General features: G+C 43.3%; 1 protein-coding gene across 8 annotated transcripts in view; it reads right to left on the bottom strand.

Annotated features, from left to right (window-relative positions):
- Positions 1-23,116, bottom strand: part of JADE2 (jade family PHD finger 2) — a 193,176-nt gene that overhangs the window by 80,493 nt on the left and 89,567 nt on the right. For all 8 annotated transcript variants that reach the window (XM_044454220.1, XM_044454219.1, XM_044454218.1 and 5 more), the window contains one exon: positions 13,598-13,767. In XM_044454220.1, the coding sequence (XP_044310155.1) occupies positions 13,598-13,767 (170 nt within the window). The remainder of the gene's footprint in view (positions 1-13,597; positions 13,768-23,116) is intronic.

Genomic DNA, 23,116 nt, shown 5'->3' with positions numbered 1-23,116 from the left:
CACTGGCTGTGCCATTAGTTGAGTCACAATGTGCAAGCCTGATTGCTTCTTCGAGAATGTGTGTTTGTGTGTGCTTCCTTTCTTAAAGGATGCTCACACACTTCTTGTAATTTTCTAAAGAAAAGAAAAAGAACACAAATAGCTATAAATCTCCCCTAAGCCTTTTGTGTTCTTTTCTTTTCTTTGGAAAATTACAGCAAGTGTGTGAGTATCCTTTTCAAGAAAGAGGCATAGCATGGCATTCAAACCATAGTCAGAATTTTCCACATATTACATATTATTCTTACTTTTAACACACTTTGTGTTCCTTTAAGAAAGACAGAATTGGTCTGCTTATCTCTACATCTGACATGTTGATACTTACCTACCTCATAGGGATGCTGTGAGAACTACAGCTATCAGAACATGGGATGTATTTCCAAACTGTAAGAAGGATTAATTTCCAAATGCACACATGGAGACCTTTATCTGGATTTGGGGCAAACGGATTCTTGTCAATCATGGTAATTGACATTTTTATCATTATTATTGCATTTCATTTATATCCTTCTTGGTTCATCCTGTGAGGAACCCAAGGCAGCTTACATAACTCCATTTTATCATCACAACAGCAGCCCTGTGAAGCAGGTTGGGCTACGACTGGTCCAAAGCCACCTAGGGAGCTTCATGGTTGAGTGGAGACTAGAACCTGGGTCTTTTGGGTCCCCAGTCCAATCCTCTTACCACCATGCCACCTTGGCTCTCAATGAAGCCATTGAGAGAAATGAAACATTTTCAAGACGTTCAGGGGGGAATAGAGGTACAATTCTTTTAAAGGTGAAGCCATGCACTCTGAATACAGTGTCACATGGTTAGACAATTTCTGAATCGTTCTAAACATGCAGGGAGAGAGGGGAAGAGAGAGAGAGAACATTTAGTGAAATACCATTTTCCAGAGTGTGTTCTGAACTTACATATTATGAATTGCAAATAAATTGATCATCAAAGTCAAGATACAACAAATCCACTCAACAGGCAGGCTGTGATGATGAGTGTCTCAGCTTAGTGTGATGGAGGACCGCCCTGATGGCTCCAGGAACAGGAAAGGTGGCCAGAGGAATGTGGGACAGTGTTGATGGAGATTCTTGGGGCTGCTTCAAGCACAATGGTCCCACCCAGCCTTGTCCCCCTCCATCAAGCAAACTATGAGGTGGGGCCTTGCCAGATTTGAAGAGCAGGGTAACAACTACAATTTTCTATGGTCAACAAAGTCAGGCCAACATTGTACGCCCTAATCAAAGTTCACTGCCAGTAATGTGACCTGACCATATACAGGCAGAGCACCTGAAGCACAGGACACTTTTCTGTGCTGCAACCTGTGCAATTACATAAGAGTAAGCAGACAGCTTGAAGGGCTGCAAAGAGTGTCAGTATTGGGGTGAATTAAGAAAAGGGCTTTGGATTCTAGTTATAAACACATTAGCCCCAGGCTACCAAGAAGGTGATGTGGATGTCCATTTCTGTGCTCAGATCTCCCTATAATCTAACAAATCTCCCAACATCCTGCTCAGCAGCTCTTTACTCAGTGGTCACTCCAATTCATTCCTCCCCAAAAAAGTGGAATAGAAGAATGTTCTACTACTATTATGCTTGTGGGAAACCCCAACCCCATCCTCCTTTGCTCTTCCTTGCCTTAGGATGACCTTCTCCATTCTGGTAGCTTCCGGATGTGTTGGTCTACGACTCCCAGGATCTCCGTGCCAGATATGACTGCAGTTGTAGTCTAATACGTATGGAAAGTACTGAGATGGGAAAACCTATCCTAAAGGAAATGATTGCTGTTAACTTTGTTAATGGGTATGAGGCTCTCCATTCACCTACATGGAAGTATTTTCCTCTGAAATCAGTAAGACTTGCTTCCTGTTAGGATCAGGATGTAAAGTTGCAATTTACAAACCACATGCTTTGGTTAACTGCCATTTAGGACAAGTGGATTATTTAGCCTTCCATGCTTCCCTCTTTTCTAAATATTTATCTCTAGTTCTGCAATAATTTTGCATCCTTTATAAAAGGGATGGGAGAGAGGGAAGGATGAGTGAAGTTCTGTTCTTTTTGTTCAGAGTGATATTCTGAGGTGCTCGAGTGATAGCATGATCAGTGCCCCAGAAATGCTTCTCCGTCAATGAAACAAAAAGCAACTAGCATTAGAGCCAAGAGTGTGCTGTGAAGCTTCCAGATATTTCATTATGAACCTATCCTGCTAATGCACTTAAAAGATTTACAAGAACCAATTATCACCCTTTATGCCACCCACCAACATCAATTATTGCTTAAATTTAAGATAATGGCAAAATGTTTGGAGAAGCTACTTTATAATCAGCCCTCTTTGTGCCTCTATAATAATGCTTTGTTCTCACAGAGCTGACCTGGGGCAATTCTGATTCAGAGACAATCAAGCTCTCAGAACCATTTGGAGTCTGACTGCAGAGCTGGCTCCAGGTGCCAGGGGGTCCTGGGCAACCCGTCCCTCCCTGGGACCCCTCCAGTGGCTCCGTCCCTGGGAGACCTAACTGGGCAACAACGACAGGGCCAGCAATGGTGGTGCAGGAGGTGGAAGCAGAAGAAGCCCGAGATGCTGGGAAGGGGTTGAACTCACAGTCTTTTGGTCTCTACAGGCACCTGGCTGCTCATCTGCCTCAGGGCAGAAGAGGCCCCTCAATTCACTCCCACATTACACACGCTTTTTGTTCAGTGCTGAGAGGAGCTCCAAAAAGGGTGCAGTGAGCCAAGGCCCCATCCATTTGATTTTCTCTCCAGCAGCACTTTGTTCCTGTGTTGGGGCACTGGGAATGTACTAAATGGACGGCCTTGTTGCAGCCACCCAATGTTCCTCTCCAGTTTAACGTCCTTAAACTATTCCACCTGGCTGTCAGGAGCTCTGAGAAGGGTCTGAAATGACAGCTTCCTTGCTGCTACCTCTTGGCACTTCTGAAGGGTTCCAGCGCAGTGGCAGAGTGCCTGCTTGGCCTGCCAAGGTCCCAATGAGACCTCTTCAATCACCAGGTAGGGTTGGAGAAACTCCACACCCTTGAGAGCCACTGCTAGCCCTTTGTAGCTGGGCCAGCAGCCTGACACAGAATAAGGCAACTTCCTCTGTTCCTCACAGGGCCAAATGGCAGAAGTCTTTATAAAATGGAAGAGCCGAAGCCTCGGGGAGGCTCAAAAACATAAATAAACTCCCTTAAAATAATATAAATTAACAGTATAATTTATACTGTTTAACAGTATATATATCCCTGCATACACTGAAATTACAAGATGAGATCCTACTCTGTATGCTCCACCTTTGAAATAAAGTATGTCACTACCAGGCAGGGCCTTCTTATTAGTGACTCCTACCCTATGCAATCATCTTCCAGGGGTATCCTGCCCTATCATCTCTTTGACATTTTTAGAATAGTTAAAAGATTACTTTTAGAAGGGCTTTTGCTGCTTGGTCTGCTCTTAATTTAGAATGGTATATCAAGGTTTTGAGCATGCCCATGTTTTAAGATATCTGGGGAGGCCCTTCTCTACTATAGTATCTGAGGCACATTTAGAGGAGACACAAGAGAGAGCCTTCTTGGTGCTTGCTCCCAGGCACTGGAAGTCCCTGCTGAAGGAGGTCAGCTTGGCTTCCTCTCTATTTTCCTTCTGCTGTTTATTCAAATAGGCCATTGTCATGTAAGCTTTCTATTGGACTGGGTGCAATTTTTATTCTTTTACTGTTGCGTTTAAAATGTTATTTGTGTTATGATTATTGTGATTAAGTTTTTATTTTAAATTTCAGCCATCTGACTTCAGCTCCATTTCTTTGGGAGATAAATCAATAAATACCTTAATCATGACAGTGTGCTGTCTTTACTAGATAGGATGTTTAATCAGACATATACCAAGGCTACTTATATCAATATCAGTAATCCTCATCTTTTTCCAGTAACCACATTCTTATCTAGAGTTGTTCCAGAAAGATCTTAATGATGTTGAATTCTGATGTAACATTTCCTTCATATATGCTTCTATGCTCCCAAAGAGGCAAACATTACAGTAGAAAAGACTTTGGTTCTATGGAGTTATAAAGCCCCCATTAGTATTAATCATTTGAGGGTTTTTAAGTATTTCATATTATGAGCTTAATAATATATCCCATGCCTGCATACATTAAAAGAAGCAGTTTTATTTAGAATATTGCACTTCATCTGTAAAATGTATTAAAATATTGAACTGAATCAGTATATCCTAGTATCCAGTATATCCTATGAAGCCACTAAAATTGACTCGTGAAAAATGGTGGGCTCTACCTCCAAGTTTCCAAGACTGTTAAGTTCACATCTAATTCCTATGATTAATTGCTTCTTCCATTAAGAACTGTTAACATACTGTTAAGTGGAAGAGAGTTTACTGATTTTGCTATTCATGTAACAACCACATTGACTACCTGTACAATAAGTCTATTCTCCTCAAGTTAAAATAAAATGGCCAGCCTTCACCAGAACGCTTCTCACACAATTTGTTGGTTAAAAAAAGGAGAAAGTCCCAAATACATGAGACCTGAACTGGTAACAGGAAATAAGCCATCAGGACTGATTGAGGATTATTTCCTGCAAGCTTTGGGCTAGGAAGTATTGAACCTTCTATAAAACCCCAGAGCCTGGTAATAATAAATGTGGAAAACACATAGGTGAAATGGCTCTTAATAGCAACATTGTTTATGATAAATGAATGACAGTTTATAGTGAAGCCTAAGTAAGGATTATCTTTACAGAAGGGGTACATGGGAAAGCATTCGATGGAAGCAGGCTCAACAATTAGCGGAAGTAGAACTCATGCTCAAAAAGACATGGCTTCCCACATTCCACCCACAATTGAATACAACATGTCGTTCAAAGAAGACAGATTTTCTTCAGAAAGAACAGTATTGAGCACTGCTTCAATATGGAATACCAAAAGCCATCAATTTTTGATTCAGATCTCATTTATCCAAGTAAAAGATTAGTTTCATGAAGTAAATGCACCTAAAAGGTATTGAAAAAGTAAAATAGAAGAGATGGGAAGACAATTCAAGACTGTTAAAAAACTAGAAATGTTCTAAAGAATAGAGGGGCATAAAGAGACCTGGAAAATGATAGGATCTATATCATTGAAACTATTCCCAAACTATATAATAGGAAAAGTACCTACAATCAAATCCTACAAGCTAGGCCCCAGCAGTATGTGGACCAAGAACTACCAGAAGTACAGGCAGGGTTTCGAAGAGGCAGAGGAACTAGTGATCAAACTGCCAACATACACTGGATCATGGAGAAAGCTAGGGAGTTCCAGAAAAACATCTGCTTCTGCTTCATTGACTATGCTAAAGCCTTTGATTGTGTGGATCACAACAAACTGTGGCAAGTTCTGAAAAAGATGGGAGTATCAGACCATCTTATTTGTCTCGTGAGAAACCTATATGCGGGTCAAGAAGCAACAGTGAGAATTGGACACGGAACCACTGATTGGTTCAAAATTGAGAAAGGAGTTTGGCAAGGCTGTATACTGTCGCTCTGCCTATTTAACTTATATGCAGAGCACATCATGAGAAAGGCCGGGCTGGATGAATCACCAGTTGGAATTAAGATTGCTGGGAGAAGTATCAACAACCTCAGATATGCAGATGATACCACTCTCATGGCAGAAAGTGAAGAGGAACTAAAGAGCCTCTTGATGCGGGTGAAGGAGGAGAGCGCAAAAGTTGGCTTGAAACTCAACATTAAGAAAACTAAGATCATGGCATCCGGTCCAATCACTTCCTGGCAAATAGATGGGGAAGAAATGGAGGTAGTGACAGATTTTATTTTCCTGGGCTCCAAGATCACCACAGATGGTGACTGCAGCCAAGAAAGACACTTGCTTCTTGGGAGGAAAGCTATGGCAAATCTAGACAGCATACTAAAAAGCAGAGACATCACCCTGCCAACAAAAGTGCAGATAGTCAAGGCTATGGTTTTCCCAGTTGCAATGTATGACTGTGAAAGCTGGACCATAAGGAAGGCTGCGCGCCAAAGGATTGAGGCCTTTGAATTGTGGTGCTGGCAGAGACTCCTGTGAGTCCCCTGGACCGCAAGGCGATCAAACTGGTCAGTCCTAGAGGAGATCAACCCTGACTGCTCTTTAGAAGGCCAGATACTGAAGAGGAAACTCAAATACTTTGGCCACCTAATGAGAAGGAAGGACTCTCTGGAGAAGAGCCTAATGCTGGGAATGATTGACGGCAAAAGAAGAAGGGGGTGGCAGAGGATGAGGTGGCTGGATGGAGTCACTGAAGCAGGCGGCGTGAGCTTAGGTGGACTCCGGGGGATGGTGGAGGACAGGAAGGCCTGGAGGAATGTTGTCCATGGGGTTGCTATGGATCGGACACAACCTTGCAACTAACAACAACGACAACCCACGATCATCCTGTTCACTCAGTGCAGTTCTATGCATGTTTACTCAAAAGGAAGTCAGTCTCACTTTGCTCAGTGACAATTATTTTCAGTAAAGTGTGCATAGGACTGCAGCTATGATGTATTAAAAAGAAAGAAAGGGGAAAATCATTTTGGTTCAGGAATAAGAAAAAAGAATGCCGTTCGCAGTATGATGCCAACAACTGGGGTGGGTGCATGTGGGAAGGGCTGCAGCTCAGCAGAACAGCAACTGCCTTGCATACAGAAGGGCCCAGGCCCAATCCCTGACTTCACCAGTTAATGGCCAAGTAGTGACCGATGGGAACGGGTTCTGCCTGACAATCTGATGAGCTACTGTCTGTCAGAATAGACCAGAGATGGGCAGAAGATGGATCTCCAGATGTTTCGATCTTCAGCTGCCAGGAATGATCAGGAATGGCAGCAGCTCTAGTCTGAGAACCTCTGGAGATGTATTTTCTGCCCACCCTTGGAGTAAACAATATTAAGCTAGGTGGACCAATACTCTGAACTGGCATAAACCACTTTCCTAAGACTAAGTATAAAGTATACACATTTCTGTTTCAATCATGTATACAAGATAACTATAGTTTAAAATGAAGTCCTGACTTTTTGGTGTAAGAGCAATATTCAAGGCTGTGCATCTAGCAGTGAATTTACACGCATCCAACCCTTTCATCCACAAGGACATCCCAAGTCTCCCTGCCCCTTCAGGGGAAGGAGAGCCTAATGCAGAGACATTATTGACAGTGCCTCTAATCAGCTGTTACTGGCAGTACAAACAGGCCGATCAGGAAATCAACTCTTCGTGAGCAGAGTTTTGCTCCCACGCACCCAAGCTCAGTTTAATAACTGCTTTCCTTCCTCCCCATGAGATAAATAGACCTTAATTACGCCTTACCGGAGATTACACATTACATCAGTGTTTCTCAAACTGAGGGGCGCACTTGCTGCCCCACCTCACTGAAGGGCACAAGACACCCTTGAGTGAGCCTGAAGGATTGCTCATTGGGTCATCAGTGGCTAAGCAGCTGCAGCTTTTCCTCAGCTGAATGGTTAGCCTGGGCCATACTAGCCTTTCTCACAGGAAAGCCCTCCAGAGAATGGGGCCCATAGCTAACTGGGACACCACCTGGTTAGCATACAGAAGGCCCCAGATTCAGTCCTCTGCATCTCCAGGCAGGGCTAGGGAAGAACACTGCATGGAACTCCTGAAACGTCCTATGTTCCTAGAAATAAAAAGGGCCACCTATCCCAACTCTCCCTTGCTGTTGCCCCTGCAATTGTGTAGCAGCCTTTGCTTTGCTTCAGATTCCAGCACGGCATGTCAAATGATGGCAGCAGCATCAGGGCACACTTGGAAGCCGGCCACCCCAAGCCAGCAGGTGTTTGAGGGCAGCCCCTCACAGGTCAGGGAAAGAAGCTGTATGGAAGCCTGGCTTCATGTGCATATCGCTGGATCCCACCTTGCACAGGGGACTCCGGAAAGCAGGGTATATTCGGAAGGGCCCTCATGTACAGAAAGACTGAAAAAGACTTCAGCTAGAAGTTGTGCTAGCCTTCCATACAGCAAAAGCATTACCAGGTATGCTGGTTACTTTTAGTTGCCTTGGGCTTGAGAAAGTTCAAGATGAAGATAAGACAATAAGGCATTACATACACTTCCCAGGCCGAACACATGCAATGATTCCTTAGCAGCACTGCACCAGTGCAGAACATGGTATTAAATGGAGAATTCACCTTTCTGAGAATCACAGCTTTCATTCTTTAAAGAACATTATGTTCCCAGTCCTCAAGGCCTTGAGTATATGCTTGGAAGCATGCATACTGAGGAAATCTTAGGAATCAGATGGCTGGAGGGGAAGGGCAGGGCTCTACACAGCTCCTTGTCTTTTCATGACTGAATTATACAAAATAATTACATTACAAAGTAAGTTATGCAAAGTTGTCCAATTTGCATAATTTATACTACTCACAGAATTTAGCTTTTATTATAATTAGATCCAGATTGCCAGCATGCTTGCATATGTATATTGAAAATCAGTTCCTCATGGGAGGACAACAAATGCTTGTTGACACCCTATACTTTCCTGTGTTTGCCCTGCAAAAATGTTTGATCTTATCTCATATCACAGGCAGGCTGTCACTCCTGCTTGCAAAATAAGTGCCTGACCCTAAAAATGAAAGGCCATTTATCTTATCAAATAGCAGCAGAAGGTCTCAGGGATTGTAACCCTCTGGCTGCCACTGGCTTAGTTGTTCCAATGTCACCACAGCCTTTCCAAGCTGATTACTTAGGCTGAGCTTAACAATTTTAGACTTTTACTTATACAATTAGTTTTTGAAGCAACAGAATGTGGTCTCAGAGCCTTTCACTGCAAATAGACAACTGATTCTTATGAAGAGAGACTGGTAATAGGATATTGGCAATTGCAGGCTTGTTGCCTGCAGGTCAGTAGCTTGAAATCTACACACAGGCTTGCATCCTAGTAATTGCAGCACCATGATTAATTGATTATGGAAAGATATTCAGTATCAGGCCCTCTCTCGCTCTCTCAAATAGCACTCTTTCTTACACCATAGAGCTCTTTTCAGATAAAAGTGGCTTTTCAAGCAAGAAGGGCCTACCTAGCCTGCTTGATAGTTTCCGGTATTAGAACCCGCCAAGACACCCACTATAAATCTTTTGCTGAAGCTGTGGCCCAGTTATTTTACTGCCATCAAAGAAACCACACAGGCTCTCTGGTTTTCCCTTCATCAGCACTGCTGTGGTTTATTTATGTGTATTTAGCTCTTAAAGTTCCTTTAGTCAGTTGTCCATTTTTAAAGAGTCTCCTTTGGAGGCTCTGAATTCTAGGGCAAGCCTGCATCTGCATTTTTGGACTGTGAGCTCCCTGGAGTCTTCCTGATGGTTGTTTTCCTATTACTTTCATCCTGCAGCACCAGATTATGGAGGACAGAGGTAACCGTGCATTTACACCCTTGACTGATTTGGACTCAGACACTTAAAAAAAAAAGCTCCTCTAGAACTTATGAACTGTAACTATTTTATACTCACTTCTTCTCAGGTGATTAATGATACCACCTTCTGCTTCCAGCTCCATCTGATAATTAAGAATAACAGCAGCAACAACATCCTGGGCATGTCCAATAAAAGGTATTCTCAGGTATGTGACTTTATCAGGGGTAGGAAACATAGGAAGTATCCAATATTAACACTCTTAAGAGTAGACTCATCAAAATGAAATGAATAACCTGTTTCAATCAGTTTACTCTAAACAGGATTACTTAGACTGGTCCAGCCAGGCCAATGGACAAGGAAGATGGAAGTTGTAGGCCACAATGTCTGGAAGTACCTGGTTGCCTACTTCCACTGTATAGGACTGCAAACAAAGACTATTCGAGTTGATGAGACTGTTGAGAAACAGGCCAGGCACACTTGTAAGGCAAACTGTGTTCAAAATATGGGCAGCAGGGCCATTAAGAAAAGCTGGACTTGCAAAATTTCTGACCACCATGCCATGGTTGAAAGGAAAACACCTCAGTCATAAAAGGGGAGGAAATGTGTGAATGGGCTACAGTGCTGTCTCCTGTTTTCGCTTTTGCAGAACAAACAGAGGCTTCCTCCATAGCAGCTGCCACAGCATCGTCCTTGAGTCAGGCAGTGAGGCTACGCATGCCCTTGCATGGGGTGGACAACAGGACATACAAGCCATCTGTCTGCGGGTGGGAATCCACTGGAGTCCCTGGGCTCAGCTCTCCAGACTCCAGTTGCATTGCAGTAGTCCTGCATCTGAGTTTCTGGTGGTTCAACACATTTCATGGGGCACTCATGCTGCAGGCTGCGCCGGATGAGTAAGAAGGTATGTTGCCACAAACAGCGCCTGGCAGAACTGCTCACAACGTCCCTCTTCCGTGTCCTGCAGTGGATGCACCTAACAGGGAAGGTTGCCAGTGGTGCAACCAGAGGCCAGTGAGTGTTTGTGGACTTCCTCTTCGCTTATTTTGCAGGACTGGGCCAAGCAAGAGAGGAAGTCTGCAGATGCTAGAGGGATGGATGCCAAAAGGGTTCATCCCAGCTCTAGTGGACAACCCTGGCAGGCAGGGCAGAGCTGGCCAACTGTCCTGCTTGTTCATAAAACAAAGAAGAATTCTTCCTACTGTGGCTTCTTGCTGACACAAGACATTGCCGGGCTTCTCATACAGATTAGGATGGGTCCACAGTGCCCCACTGCTGCTCTGCCCCATGGGGCAAAAGATCCTCAGCTAGCAGGGCTGGTTCCCAGGGACAAAACCAGAGTCCCACAGTACCAACTCTGGGACTTTGGTCCTGATCTGACATGCAGGCGTGTAGTGTAACTCATGTAGCCAAAGGAATCTGGAAATACTAAAGGCCTTGAAAAAGAATGAGTTGGGGATTCACTGGATTTTAGCAATCTCTCTGAAGATATTTTTGTGACAGAGAGAAAAAGAGACTGTGTGAGGCTGGAGAATGGGGCGGGGGGAGAGGGCTGCCTAGTAGAGAAGGGACTTTTCTCCTCAAGCCTTTGAAGTCTCCGTAGGCCCAATCATACAATAGCTTTGGATTAAATGAAGATGAAAATATACGGCGTGAAATCTTAATAAAAACATAAATGAAGATTTGTGGCCCAGCTTCTGCTTAAATGGGAAAAGGCCTCGTGCTGCCTACATGTGAATGTGGTTCAGTGTTTGATCCAAATTACTTTAGACCAACTTCTTTTATTCTCACACACAGCAGCAGCAACAACCAATAAAACCTTCAGACACAGTTAAATGTTCATCATATTATCAGCTGGCAGCTCTTTACACTGAGTATTTCTACTGAGTAGGGGAGCTGATCACAGGCATGTGACAGCAACAAAGGAACGGGACTTTTGTCCTGTTTTGAGAGTGAAGAATTAATTATATACTTTATTTATCCTGGAAAGATATCTATTCTGTTTTGAAAGCATTCAGAGAAAGAATGTGCTTTCTCCTGGAAGATATATGCAATCAGAATAGTTAAAAGTCCCATTTCTAGAAGCCTATCAATTAGCCTGGAAAAAACACTGTGAATGGTAGGGTCATGTGCTGCAGCCAGAGGAATGAACCCCAAGTTCTAGCAGCGATGTCTCCCTTTTTCCTAGGCAGCAGCAAGTTTGTGTGCAGTATAGATTATGACAAAAACAAGCCTGTTTAATGAATATACAAGTCGAAAAACAGGAAACAACCAAAGCACCATCCTCCAGAAATGAACTGATACACTAATAAAAGAAGTATGCATTAGTCAAAGGCTAACATACTTTCTTAGCAATGGAAGATAGACCAATAAGGCAGACTTTCCCAATGCATTTGGAAGGCAACAGGCTGGGGAATCCCATGATAAGGTTTTGCTTGACTCCTTTGTTTTGCTGATTTTTCAGAGCACCTTCAAGAAAACTCTGCCCTCAATTGCCCTCTGTCCTTCCCTCTCCTCCAGCATGGAACCCGGGAACTAATAATGCAAGGGAAAGTGCTCCCATGAGGCTCTGGACAGTGCTAAGCAGAAACTCCCTACTTTCCCAGACCGTGCTTTGCAATCTTATTTAGTTTGTTTTGAAGTAATTCCTGCTTTCTTCGAAAGCAGCACAGCCTCAACATGGAAGTGGAAATGCAGGGCAAATGTGTTAGAGGGTTTATCACACCTATACATTGGTGTGTGTTTGTATTGTGGCTTCTACGTCAACCTAGCATTTCCTAGGAGTATGATTATTGGGGGAAGTGGGGGGCTGTACATTGGTACTGTGGTTTCAAGACACTGAATAAATAAGGCTGAGTCCTGGAAGAAGAAGAAAAACACTCTGTGAAGGATGTATGTGGCAAGTTCCCCGCTTTGCAACGTATTTTCTTTGACATGTTTGGTAAATGGCTGAGTCAACCTTGTAAAAACTGGATGCTACAGCACCGTTCCAATTCACAGATGCATGACTAAATACACTAAAGATTGTGCAGGGCTCAGACAGGACTCTGCAGAGGCACGCTCACAAATCTGACCCTTCTGCAGAACAAAAAGATTCTGAATGCAAAAGCAAAAGGGATTCCCAAAGCCGATTTGATGTTACCAAAGTATTTTGGTAGCTACTTAAATAAACAGTTAGCCTGTGATTGGAAGCCATATTGCTTTGTTTTCATAGGGAGCTCTGATCACATGGGGTTGCACTGTTTGTGTTGTTTCTCACCAAGCTCTCCTGCCCTTGCTTTCCACCAAAATTCTGGAAACAAGAAAAGTCCTATTATTAATTTCACTCAGTTACCCATGTCAAGCAGCAACAGGGGCTTGGATGCTGCATGTTCTGCTCCTTTCCTAATGCCATGTGCAACCTTGGAAGCAGGACTACATGTACAGCCCCACTATGTCAGTATTTTTTTGGGAATGAGAATCCTCTGGACAGGGCTAACATGATTAATCCAAGCACATCTGATCAGAAGTGTCTTGTCTTCATGGAGAAATGTGGGACTGAATCACTGTAAAATGGTATTATCAGACGATCTACCACTGGGGCAGTGTACAGAAAACGTCCAGGAAAGATTTTAAGGATTTGAGTTATTTTTGATAGTTGGGCCAAAAGGGAACCTTCTACTTTCTGTGCAGAGAATAAGTATTCCAGAATGAGCAGTGAAGCATACAGCTGCCTACTATTCAACAAATCAATATTTAAGAAACGTAGAAACTTGTTCTCCTAGACAAGTAAGTTACCTCAAATAAGATTGGATCTGCTTCTTATTATTCAACCTATTCCATCTTTCCCCTATCCCTTGGAAAACAAAGACATATCAGTTTCTACATTAGTAACAAGTATATCAAGATCGCTCAGTAGTTCTAGATGTTAGCTACATGTTTCATCTTGAAATGGCTATTTTCTCCATTCTTTTTTTTCTGCATGTATCATTTCCAGGAAATTTCTGGAAATGCAAGAGGAGTAGTGGAACAGAACCACAATAATCCCAATGCAATATTTATCCTTGAGCCAGGAGATACCATACAACAGAAGAAAGCATGTTTGCTTTGAAATTTCAGCTTTGAAAACTGAACTGAAAAGGGGCAAATCTCCTCCGTGCATGTAACACAGGTGACAAATAACAGATCCACAAATACGTACCCATTTCCTTGAGCTCCATGTTGAAGATTTCCAACCAGCAAGCATCGATTTCATCCAGATCATAGCGACTTACTCTTTGAGAGTACGCCCTGTTGACATCTAAACTGTCAGAGCTGGACAGGTTGCTTGGTGAGGTGTGCGGTGAAGAATCCTCTAACACAGGAATTATCCTAGGCAAGAAAAGTATTGACTTCAAGAGGGGTGCTGGTACAAAGCAGTTTGTTATGAGAATCATGAACACTTGTATTTAAAACTAAGCATTAGCATTTGGGGCAGCAAACAAAAAGTAAAGTTAAAGAATGTCAGTGTGCATGTGGTCATTTCAAAATGGGGCATTTTACTATTATATCTATACAGTGAACAAATTAGTTTAACCGTCATAAGTTTCTCCCAAAAAATGTGAAACTCATAGTTTTGAAAGCTGTTAAGAGTTCATTTAGAAGGAATTCCGAACATGTTCCAGGCTGCATCCCTGAGGATTTATTTCAGGATGCAATCCAATCAGGATCTCTATAAGCCCCTAAGCCCAGGGTCTTATGGACATCCCTGTTCTCCTGCCCTGTGATTCCACTAGACCAGTGATGGTGAACCTTCTAGAGACCGAGTGCCCAAACTGCAACCCAAACCCCACTTATTTATCACGAAGTGCCGACACTGCAATAAAACCTGTTATCCGATGCTTGGCTGCTGGGGCGATGCTGGGGCGACTTGGCTTGCGTGCCGACAGAAAGGGCTCTGTGCGCCAGCCACCACTGCACTAGATTGATGGTGTAACTAGGGTGTCTCTTGATCCTGGCCAGTCCAATATGTCCCCCTGCACATTGTTCACCTTTCCTGTTCTCTCTGGGGTCACCTTCCTGACTTCAGAAAGCAAAGGGCACAGGTTTCCAGCTCTGAGGTCAGAGTACTGACTGCACCCTAAAATCTGGGAATCCAAAAATCCCGTGACACCACAGATAAAGCCCAGGGACCACAGGAACACTCCGTTAATTGATTTTATTAAATTTCTCTCCTGCTTTTCATTATCAAAGAATCACCAAGTGAAGTACAAGCAAGACAACACAGAAAAATACAAAATTAACAAACAAGTAACAGGGAAGAAGAGAAATGTATAAATAAACAGATACGATGCATCCAATGACAAGGGGAAAACATTGCATCAAAAGCAGGTCTTTCAGCAACACCAAAAGCTTGTAAGACTTGGCATTATCCATACATGAGGAGGGAGGCAGTTTCACAGTAAAGGTACCTGTATCATGAGCAAATTGATACATATTGAACTCCAGGCAAATGAGGCACCCTCAAGAGGGAATCCCAATCAATCTTAATGTCCAGACAAGTAAATAACTTGTTTTTAATGCATTGCACACCCAACCAGAGAACTTCAGTTATTGAACAGTTTGAAAATACAGGCATAATAAAGATAATTAAATAAACAGGACAAGTTCCTGAGTTCCAGTTAAGGTGGTTTAGATGTGCAAATGTTTACAATTTTTTATAATTCCTTGCTCAGGACAAGTTCAGAGAACCTCAAAGCCTTGTACACGTCTATCCCATGAAAAAAGTTCCAAATGTATAACTTTCCATCTCTCCCATTCTACAGTACTTGTATGCCAGAAAGAGCAAATCATTTTGGGTACCTACCAAGCCAAATTAGTATCACCTTAAAAGCAGTGCTGACCTCTATTTCTCTCTTTTAAAAAGGAGTGAGTATCTTTGAGATGTTGAGAAAACTGCATGAAATTAATGGTTTGTTGGGAACTACCATCAGTGACCTTTCTGACAATCAGGATGTGCTTTTTAGAAGACCTAACATGAAGATAATAAAGTGTATACGTACTAAAGACTACATACCAGTGTAATAATCAGCAGTGTCAAGAGAAGCAGCTTTCTGAATGACAAGGAAGGTTAAAATTCAGCACTGAAGTACAACTCTGAGTACTACACTTCTGACCTTGCTGAAAAACCTCACCATTTAAGTGAGTCACATGGCAAACAGTCTCAGAAGAGTTCACCCCACTCTTGCAGAAGTATTCACACAAGCATGCATGCACCCTTTTGATTTTTCCACATGTTGTTGTGTTACTACCTGGAACTGAAATGGATTCAATTAGCATTGTCACCACTTCAGGTATTTGATGCACACAAGATACTCAATACAGTGAATGTGCAAACTGTTTTTATTGTGGCACAGAAGTCGAGTAAGCAAAAACAGACTGGCACCTCTTAGTTACAACTTGTCTGAATAAGTGTTGGTGCAACTCACTGTCTCCAGAAGTCTTTTTTAGTAGTTGAATGGAGTCCACCTGTGAGCAATTCCAGTGTCAGGTCATCTCAGATTACATGCACCTGTTTCTGGATGGCCCCAGAATTTCTTGGGGAGTCCATCTAAACAAACAGCACCATGAAGACCAAGCAGCTATTGAAACAACTCTGGATTAAAGTTGTCAGAAGCATCAATCAGGATTGGGTTATTTAAAAAAAGTATCCCTAACTTTGACCATTCCCTGTAACACCATTCAATCCATTATGGAAAAAATGGAAGGCATACAACCCAACCACAACTCTGCCTAGGGAAGGCCATCCACTGGGTGAGGAGGCCATTAGTCAGAGAAGCAACCAAGGGGCCAGTGGTAACTCTGAATGGGCTGGAGAGATCTGCAGCTGAGATAGGAGAAACTGTCCATGGGGCAACATCACCTAGACACTCCAAATAGCTGGGCTTTATGGAACAGTGTGAGAAGAAAGCTGTTGCTGAAAAAACCCCGTATCGACGCCTTCTTCAAGTTTGCAAAAAGGCATGTGAGAGAGACAACAAACACGTGGAAAAGAATCTTTGCTTTGATGGGACCAGAACTGAACTTTTTGTTTTTGCAGCAAGATGTTATGTGTACCACAAAGCCAACACTGCGCCAAGAGCACCAGTCTGCAGGGAATCTGGGACTAGGCTGGAGATTCACCTTCCAGCAGGACAGTGACCTTAACACACAGCCAAAATAATACTGGAATGGATTAGTCACAAGAACCTGAATGTCTTAGAACAGCCTGTCAAAGCCCGGACCTCAATCCAATTAAGAATCTTTGGCAAGACTTGAAAGTTGCTGTTCACCAACAGATCCCATCCAACTTGACAGAGCTAGAACAGCTTTGCCAAGAAGAATGGGCAAACACTGCAGGATCTAGATGCACAAAGCTAATGGAGACTTCTCCAGAGAAGACTTGCAACTGTAATTGCTGCCAAAGGTCATTCTGCCAAGTATTGACTCAAATAAATGAATACTTATGCAATCGAAAAGTGACACTTTGTCTTTGTTTACTTATTTTCTGTCACAATAAAAACATTTTGCACTTTCATGGTGTCAAGTATCTTGCCTACATCAAGTAGTAACAGTGCCAATTAAATCTATTTCAATTCCAGGTTGTAACACAACAAAATGTGGAAAATTCAAAGGGGTGTGTGTGAATGCCTCTGCAAGGCACTGAACCATGGCACTGCAGAGTAACAAGAAACAGACTGCATTAAGAAAGGACACCTCCCAAACACTGTTTCAACCTTGAACCTTCAGGGAATTAGTTATTGTTACAAGACATAATTACAGCATCTCTCCTGAGGCAATTGCAAAATTATCTCAAAGCAGTGCTAAGAATCAGAGATGGCCCAACTGGTTTCAGAGGCTGGAAAGCCTAACTGTGCCCCTTTAATGGTTGTGTCACATTCAGCACCCCTGTTTTGTCAATTGCATAGTTGACCAGTCAGTTTCCAAACCAATTCAAAGGGGTGGTGCTGATCTTCAAAGCTTTACATGGGTTAAGAGCAGTCCAGAAGAAGCACTTAGGTGACAAACCTAAAAGTTCTAAGGGGGCTTCAAAAAAGTAGGGGGGCAATTTATGTGGCCTGCAGGCCTTTTAAAGACAAAGCTGTAGACTCTCTGTCCACCATTTTTCCTGCAAAGAACCCAGGGCAGCTTACATAATTCTCTTCCTCCTTTCCATTTTATACTCACAACTCAACACTGCTAGGTTGAGTGTCTGTGACTGGCCAAAGTCACCCAGCAAGTTACATGGCCAAGCAGGGACCAGAACCTAGACCTCCTCAGTCCCCAATTTCTACCACATCACACTTTACACAAAAATATACCCTTTTTTCATTATACAACTTCAGCAATTGTTATGGTTCTTGCCACCAATTAATAAAAAGACAAAAAACCAAAAATAATCCATTGGTTGAAAATCAAGAATAAGCTACAATAACAATATTTTTATTGTATAAGCATTGTGCTGCAAGGGATCATTTAGGCCACCGGGTCCAATCCCTTGCTCAGTCCAAAAATCCAGTTTAAAGCATCCCTGCCGGATGAATGTCCATTCTCTGCTTCAATATTCCCATCAATTTAATGTCTACCATCTCCATCTACTGTTGGTCTGACCCTTAGGAAGTTTTTCCTGAACTTCAACCAAATCTGCCTTCTTGTAACTTAAGCTTTTTTATTTTGTGTCCCACAGTCTTGGATGACAGAGAACAAGTTGCAGAACTCTTCTGTGTGACAAACTGCTTAGATACTTGAAAGTGCTAACATTTCCTCCCTCAGTTTTCTCTTCACAAGGCTAAATGTATCAATTCATGTAGTATTCTTCATAGGACTTGGATTCTGGTCCCCTGTTCATCACTGCTGCCCTTCTCAACTTGTTCCAATTTATCTAAATCCTACTTAAAGTTTGGTGGTCAGAACTGGATTAGGCCCTTTTTGTTTGCTCCTTTTATCTTAGAGTTTTGTTTCTGGCCCTGGAAAGGCCCATGCCACCAGAGATGTGAACTGAGAAACTCTAAGCACAATCTTGTTATTTCTTCCAGCAGTAGCTTCAGGATCCGGTCACCCCCGCTTCCCCGCAACACCAATGTCTCCTGGGGACATGCACTGCCTCATCTGAGGCACGGTCAGATCTTGCCCTTCATCTACACTTTCTTTCATGATCCACACAAGAGCCATTGAGTGCAACCTATGCAAGACAGTTTTATACCTGGGTCCACAGATTCTTTGAAAATTAAATACTTTCTCCTCACACCAGAAAGAATTAAACTGATTGCCCCCACCTACCCATCCCCACTAGATGCAATTCTTTTATTTCCTCTTTGCCTTGCCAGCATTACTTTAAGCCTGCCGGCAACAACCTCCCACATGTTTTGATTCTAAAGTCAAACAAATAACCCTACCTACGGCTAAATCTGCCTGCATCAATCTTCTCATAATGTTTTCCTATGACACTGGAGGCTTTCTTTCCCCCTTGAGCTTACCGAGGGTATCACTCACAGTAATCACATGTACGATCCACCACTTCAGGAGAAGAAAAAAAATAACCATTCTGGATTTGTGTATATGATACGAATGATAGATGAATAAAGGCTGCTTCAGCCTCAGTGGAGGCCAAGCTATGGCTGCTATGAAAGTCATTTACTCTCAGGGCTTGCCAAAGCAGACAGTAAGCCCTGGGAACTCTGCTCTTCCAGCCTATGAAAGATAAAAGCTGTCAAATGTGCTTGTTAAGGACAAAGTATTTGCTATGCCCTTTTACCTTTTGCAGGAGGTGGGGAAGCCTAGGGATTCCACTTTTCTTGCTGGAAATGATTTATCCTATGTAATTTCGTACTTACACAGGTGGGTGCTCAAGAGGATCCCTGGTTAGCTTATAATCTTGAAGGGCACCCAGGTATTCAGAGCTGGCCTTCTGGCACAGAATCCATGCTTCTGCTGCCATCATCATTCTCACATGGCAGAGGCGGCAGGGGCAGCAGCTTACACTTTTCCCCTATTTGCGACTCCTGCCCCCGGAGATCGGCAACAGAAGCCCTCCTCCGGGAACCATCCGTGAGAAAAGTTAGGAGACAGCGTACCCGGAGGAGGGCCTTCTCTGCAGTGGCCCCCCGACTGTGGAATGCGCTCCCCAGAGAGGTCCACCTGGCGCCATCATTATATGTTTTTCGGCGCCAGGTTAAGACCTTTTTATTTAATCAATATTTTAATATGTTTTCTTACTGAATTTTAATATTGTATTTGCAGCCAGAGTGGGTCATTCATTTCTTAATGTTGTTGGCCGTCCAGAGACACTGGTAATTGGATGGCAAACAAATTTCATTCATTCATTCATTCATTCATTCATTCATTCATTCATAAATAAAATGGACGTGCTGAGAAACACAAGGGGCGCTATTACTGGGGGGAGCCCAATGTTTATAGAAGCAGAAAAGGCCTATAGGGGAAAATCCCCTAAGTGGGCAACTCTCCCCACCCCAAAAGGGGAGAGGACTGAGCTTGCTCAGGGGGCAGAGACTGTCCTTTAAGCGCATGAGGAAATAGAATATTGGGTATAGGGGTGGAGATGAACTGGAATATCCCAAAAGAGTCCTGGCTGCCTAGAATATCAAACACAAATACTCCGGACTGCAAACATCCAGCCTATTCCCAAATGTGGAAAGTCCTGTGCCTATCAGTTTGGTGCAAAATGGGCCCATCCAAAATAGGATGGTGATGTTTGTATAAAGGCAGGAAAAATTAAAAATAAAACAAAAAATAAAATGGCCTATGTTTGGTGCCTTCCATGATCTACAGAGTGTTGAGATGTGAGATTTTTTTTTTAACATACCAGGAAAATGGGAGAAGCGATTGTTTTGTCTTAGAATCCTGACTGCTTATAGCAGGGAAGAGGAACCTCTAGCCCATGCCAAGATTAGGTCCAAAGAGATTCCACATCTAACCCACAGAGTTCTGGGTTCTGCCGGTGGGCCCTGTCCCCTCTACAAGCCTTGCATCCTTGCCTGGAAGCTACACAAGGCTTGGAGAGGAGGCTGGGAGAAAAATCCCCTTGTTATTCCTTATTACAAGGTGATGACATATAAGGAGGAGGTTCCGCTGTGCCCTGCTCCTCTTGCTGCACACCCGGCTGGTGCACGCAGGAGTTCCTACGTATACTGGTACCTTCACTCCTGCTTCTTCTTCCCTGTGTATGGTGTGAGTGGGGAAATGGAGAATGAAGGTTGTGATATTGTAGAACAGTGTTAAAAAGCTCCCTGTTCTGATCCCTCCTGGCGTCTGCCAAAAAGCAAGAAGGCATAAAATGTAAGGCCAAGAATTGTGGGCGTAAATTTTCACTAGGGTGGAGAAGAAGATGCCTTTCCTTGTCTTCCTCTTGAAACCTTCCACAGCAAGCCACGAACTATTTTACAGGGTTCCTTTTCCAGGCTGGTTTTGGAGTCCTGAACAAAAACTCTCTCCTGAGGGACTCAAGAAAAAACTGGTGGGTTTTTTTTGGGGGGGGGCAGTTCCCCCTTTTTTCCTCTAATACTAGACTTGAATCATTTGATCTAGATGTGCTAGAATTCAATAAGATTTTAGAAGGCAAAGTTCCAGGCATTATGGGGCATGGTAGTTCAGGGTTGCTTGAAGTCCTATTTCAATAATCAGGTCTTATTCCAATTAAAATTCAAGTCTCACTGATCTCAACGGGATCTGAGCACACTTGGTTTTGATTTTGCCTGGACTGTACCCAGGCCAGTACTATCCCAGCCAGTTAAATTAAAAGGCACAGAGTTGCTAAACCAGGGAGGAGACAAAACAGACAGGAAGGGCAAAAGACAGTGGAGCTCTGCATACATTCTCTTTGGCATATGAACACCAACCTCATACACTCGGTCCAACTACTGCAAGCCAAGCAGTCAGTCAGACACTGAAGGCTGGGAGGCAACATGAAGGCATCTATTTATTTCTTTTATACACTGTCCAATAGCCAAAACTCTCTGGGAAGTTTATGAGAGTTGGGAAATAATGATCAGGAAATAATAAAGTCAATGAAATGCTGTTTTTCCTGATTCTCACCCTATTCTGAAAGCTGTGTTCTGATTCTCACCCTATTCTGAAAGCTCACCCTATTCTGAGAGCAGCTAGAACACCTTCAGTGGTGATCTGTAATAATACCAGAATTGGTACCTGGGTTGCTAACAGTGTAACAAACCTGTTACAACTCAGGTATGCTTTTTATTTTTTGTGTTTCAATTACAACTGAAGACATGCCCCCCCCCCACACACACACAGAGTTAACACAGCAGGAACTGAGGTGTGGCTGCACTTTTTCTGAAGGACTGCTGATCCTGCTCTGCCTCTACATCATGGAACAATGGAATAATATTATTATGCAAAGTCAAAAGCAGGTAATCATTCATAGATGCAACAAGCTGACTAGAAAATGGCAAGGTTAAAGCAGTGAATCGTTCAGAGATGCAACAGGCAAGTTCCTGTGTGGCTGACTAGAAAATGGCCAAGTCAAAGCAGCAACTCTTTCAGAGATGTAGCAGCAGACTCCTTTGTAGCTTACTAGTAGGCCAGGCTGAAGCAGCAAACCATTCAGAGACGCAACAGACAGCCTCCTCTCTGGGTGGTTGGGAGGCAAGGCTAAACCAGTAAATCATTCAGAAATGCAGTGGATTGGTTCCTCTGTGGTTAAGGTTGCCAGGCTGAACAGCCTCTCATTCAGAGATGCCAGGGGCAGGCAATTTCGGCGCACAGAAGCCTTTGATTGATCATTAATTCATTTTCCACTGCATGCTAGCGGCTCTTTAATATGCTCCAGCACAAAGCTTGGGAATTCCTACCCTACGTACTAACTGCCTGATCCTGGAACTGCAGGCATTTATGCAGACAACATGGATAGCACCCCAGATGGCAATGCTTTTCAATAGCACTCTGTGCAGGATTTATGTCTTATACACACTGGAGATGCTGGTGTGTGGAATGTTTTGCAAGGGAAGGTGTCACACATCACTCATAAAGACTGGCCTTGGACACGGAGAAACAAGGATAAGGGAATGAGAAGGGGCTTGTCTGCCCGCACAGTTTCTGGGTGGGAACTGAACAGGCATTTGCTGTCAGTTCTCCTACCGTTCTCCCAGAGTGCTGCACCATTATGCATGACACTTGCCACGCACACAACAGTGTCACACATAATGATATACCATCACAGGAAGAGCTCAGTCTGAAAAGCAGGGTGTGATGCCAGCTCTGACAGCTCTTGGCACACTCAGGCGCTGAAGCTTGCCATGGTATTTGCAAAGATCACATTTCCCCCTTGAAATATCACATTGTGACACAAATGCCAATATACACTGATACTGACAAAAACAAGCAAAGAAAGAGCAACATCCTCTACGTCCTTCAGGAAATAATCTGAGCCTGGGATGCTCGTGATTGTTCGGTTCACTTCACGCCTACATTTTCAAGAGACCAAATTATGCACACACACAGAAAGGGCAGGATGATGTTGCTCAGCATTTTCGAGGAGAAATGATGCCCTGCTGGATTCATCTAGTTCATCACACTGTTATAACAGTGGCCCACCAGATGTTTGTGGAAAGCTCCCAAGTAGGACAAGAAGCCTAACGCCCTTATGTTGACTACAGCTAAGCTTCAGAGATAGAACACCCATGAATTTGGAAGGCCTGCCTGAGCAATTCATGGCTGACTAAAACCAAAC

Source organism: Varanus komodoensis, unplaced genomic scaffold (assembly GCF_004798865.1).
Source record: "Varanus komodoensis strain SLA01 unplaced genomic scaffold, ASM479886v1 scaffold7_3, whole genome shotgun sequence".
Lineage (NCBI taxonomy): Eukaryota > Metazoa > Chordata > Lepidosauria > Squamata > Varanidae > Varanus > Varanus komodoensis.
The sequence above is the reverse complement of the archived record's forward strand: the minus strand, read 5'-3'. Positions and strand labels throughout refer to the sequence as shown.